The sequence below is a fragment of the Buceros rhinoceros genome, unplaced genomic scaffold (assembly GCF_000710305.1).
Source record: "Buceros rhinoceros silvestris isolate BGI_N320 unplaced genomic scaffold, ASM71030v1 scaffold32836, whole genome shotgun sequence".
NCBI lineage: Eukaryota > Metazoa > Chordata > Aves > Bucerotiformes > Bucerotidae > Buceros > Buceros rhinoceros.
In genome coordinates this window covers 1-2,373 of record NW_010417437.1, presented here as the reverse complement: position 1 = coordinate 2,373, position 2,373 = coordinate 1, and the positions used below count along the sequence as shown (strand labels likewise).

The window sequence follows — 2,373 nt, the reverse complement described above, 5'->3', positions numbered from 1 at the left end:
CAACAGCGGCAGCCTGTGTCCTTGCAGTTTAAGCTGGCAGACATGGCTGTGGCACTGGAGGGCGCGCGCCTGCTGACCTGGAGAGCCGCCATGCTGAAGGACAACGGGAAGCCCTTCACCAAGGTAGTTCCAGCCTTGCATGTGTCTAGCAGTGACAGTGCCGGGCACAGGCTTGAGGCACAGACACCGGGTGCTGTGCAGCAGTGCTGCCGTCAGCACGTTAACCCCAGCAGAGACGGGACTCTGCTGTCACTCCTCGGGCCACCGGCCAAGCGGAGTCCTGGCTTTAGCCAAGGGGAGGGGGGTGGCCGCTGTCGGTTGGCTCCAGTGATCAGGCCTGTCTCTCTGCACAGCTGGTCTGTGAGTGTTCCAGCTCCTCCTGCCAGTGAGGTGGTCCTTTTGTGATAGCTGCACCCTCAGTGATGTTTTCATTCCCCAAAGGAAGCAGCGATGGCCAAACTGGCTGCGTCAGAAGCTGCAACGGCCATTGCTCATCAGGTGAGTACTTCAGCTGACGTCTCTGATCTACAGCATGCTGAAAGGAGCTCCTGTTGTCACACAACAGGTGGCTGGGGAAGGTGGGATGGAATCTACCACATTAAAAACCAAACACCAAGCAGCCCCTGTGGCTGAAGCTGGTTAGCACAGCCATCTTCCTGGCATGGCGGGGACGGAATCAGCGCTGGGCAGGGATTTATGCTGGATTGATAAAGTCACCTTGTGCCTCTGCTGTCCAGCTTTGCACGGGATCAGCCATGCGGGAGGGCACGTGTCGGTGCGCAGGTTAGAACTGCTAAGACGTTTGCTACCTAGTGAGCAAAGGGAGCAGGATTTCTGGTGTCTGCATGCATTTTCCCCTGCCCCTCAAAGAAGAGTCTTAACTGAACAGGGATCAGCAACAAATACTGCTGAAGTGATTCATTCTGTCTGGGACATGAGTCTTAGTCTTGCCCTGCTCAAGTCCTGTCTGTCCCTCACTGCAAACAGGCTGCAGGCATCAAGCACCCCACGTGTGTCGGTCCCTGCCCCCAGTTACGCCTGAAGTGGGCTTAGCTCCTCTTAAAGTGACTGCATTCTGCGGAAAGATTCCTTGACCCCGCTTCCTTTCTAACCTGCTGCCTTCGTTTCAGGCCATCCAGATCTTGGGAGGGATGGGCTACGTGACAGAGATGCCAGCAGAACGCCATTACCGTGATGCCCGTATCACCGAGATCTATGAGGGGACCAGCGAGATCCAAAGGCTGGTGATAGCAGGTCAACTGCTGAGGGCCTACCGTAGCTGAAGAGGCGGCTAGAGCCAGACACTGCCCCCAAGTGCCTTGTGATGGTGCACAACAGTCACCGAGTCCTGGCCCTCTTAAACAGGGCTCATGATGGCAGTTTCCTCACCAATCAGTAACTGAGGCTCTTGTTATTCTCTGCTGATTCTTTGGACAAAGTATGGTGCATAGAAGGCTGTAGCTGGGTTTGTGATTGGTGGCTGAGAGTGGAGGAAGGAGGGACCGTGTCCTGGTACGGGAGCGTTGGTCTGTTCCCAAACTGCAGCCTTGCTCTGGTTTGGTAGTGGCAAAACGACTGTGTTGTGTAGTGAAGAAGTCAGCAGCTCTTTGTGCGCTTCCCAGCCACTGCCTGTTCTACAAGGACTTGTCACGATGCGGATCGTACCAGGTCAGAGGCACTGCCAGACCCTGGGCCTTGTTCCAGCCGGGGTTCCACTGCCTCTGCTGGTCAGACTCCAAAGAATTTCAGCTCCTTGTGAGCTCCTCCCTGGCTGGAGGCTGTGTGGAGGTGATCCTGCTGCAGGGCACTTCCCCCCCATCAGCAGGAGAAGAGCTGGATGGGAGCACACAGGTACCTGCACAAAAAGGGCACGGTGTATAGGCTGGGGTTGCTGTCGATGTGGCTGTGAAAACAAAGGCCAGAAAACCACTCGCTCTTGCCCTGCCGCGCTCAGAAGCCTGCACACTCAGCCATGTACAGAAGTAGGTGTAAGAGCAAAGAACAGAAAATGTGCAATGCCTGAGACTGATATTTTTTTTTAAAAAGAAAACCACCAAAACAAAACAACAGCCCACAAACCTCTGCTCCCAAAGCTGCTTGTACTATGCCACAACTACCCAACAGGAAGAACATCCACAAAGGGGCAGCAACAGCCTTTAATCTCTGGGAGTTACGGGCACCAAGGAGGCAAGCAACAGAAGACACAGCGAACCTTCCCAGGAAGCGCCAGCAGTAGCCCGTATCCTCAATCACTTACCCCTGGCAAGACGTTAACTTTTAGAAAAAAAATACTTTCTTTTAGCCAAAAGAAAAAGCTCAAACTTGTGCAGAGCTGGAGAGGACTAAGCCTAGAGCTTGCCTGGTCAGCACCCC

General features: G+C 54.4%; 1 protein-coding gene across 1 annotated transcript in view; it reads left to right on the top strand.

Annotated features, from left to right (window-relative positions):
* The window catches only part of ACADS (acyl-CoA dehydrogenase, C-2 to C-3 short chain), a gene marked incomplete at its 5' end in the record, with an annotated part of 4,383 nt that extends 3,100 nt beyond the window's left edge, over positions 1–1,283 (top strand). Inside the window, 3 exons of the mRNA XM_010138211.1 lie at positions 28–123; positions 442–498; positions 1,131–1,283. Of these exons, the coding sequence (XP_010136513.1) occupies positions 28–123; positions 442–498; positions 1,131–1,283 (306 nt within the window). The remainder of the gene's footprint in view (positions 1–27; positions 124–441; positions 499–1,130) is intronic.
* Between the last annotated feature and the right edge of the window lie 1,090 nt (positions 1,284–2,373).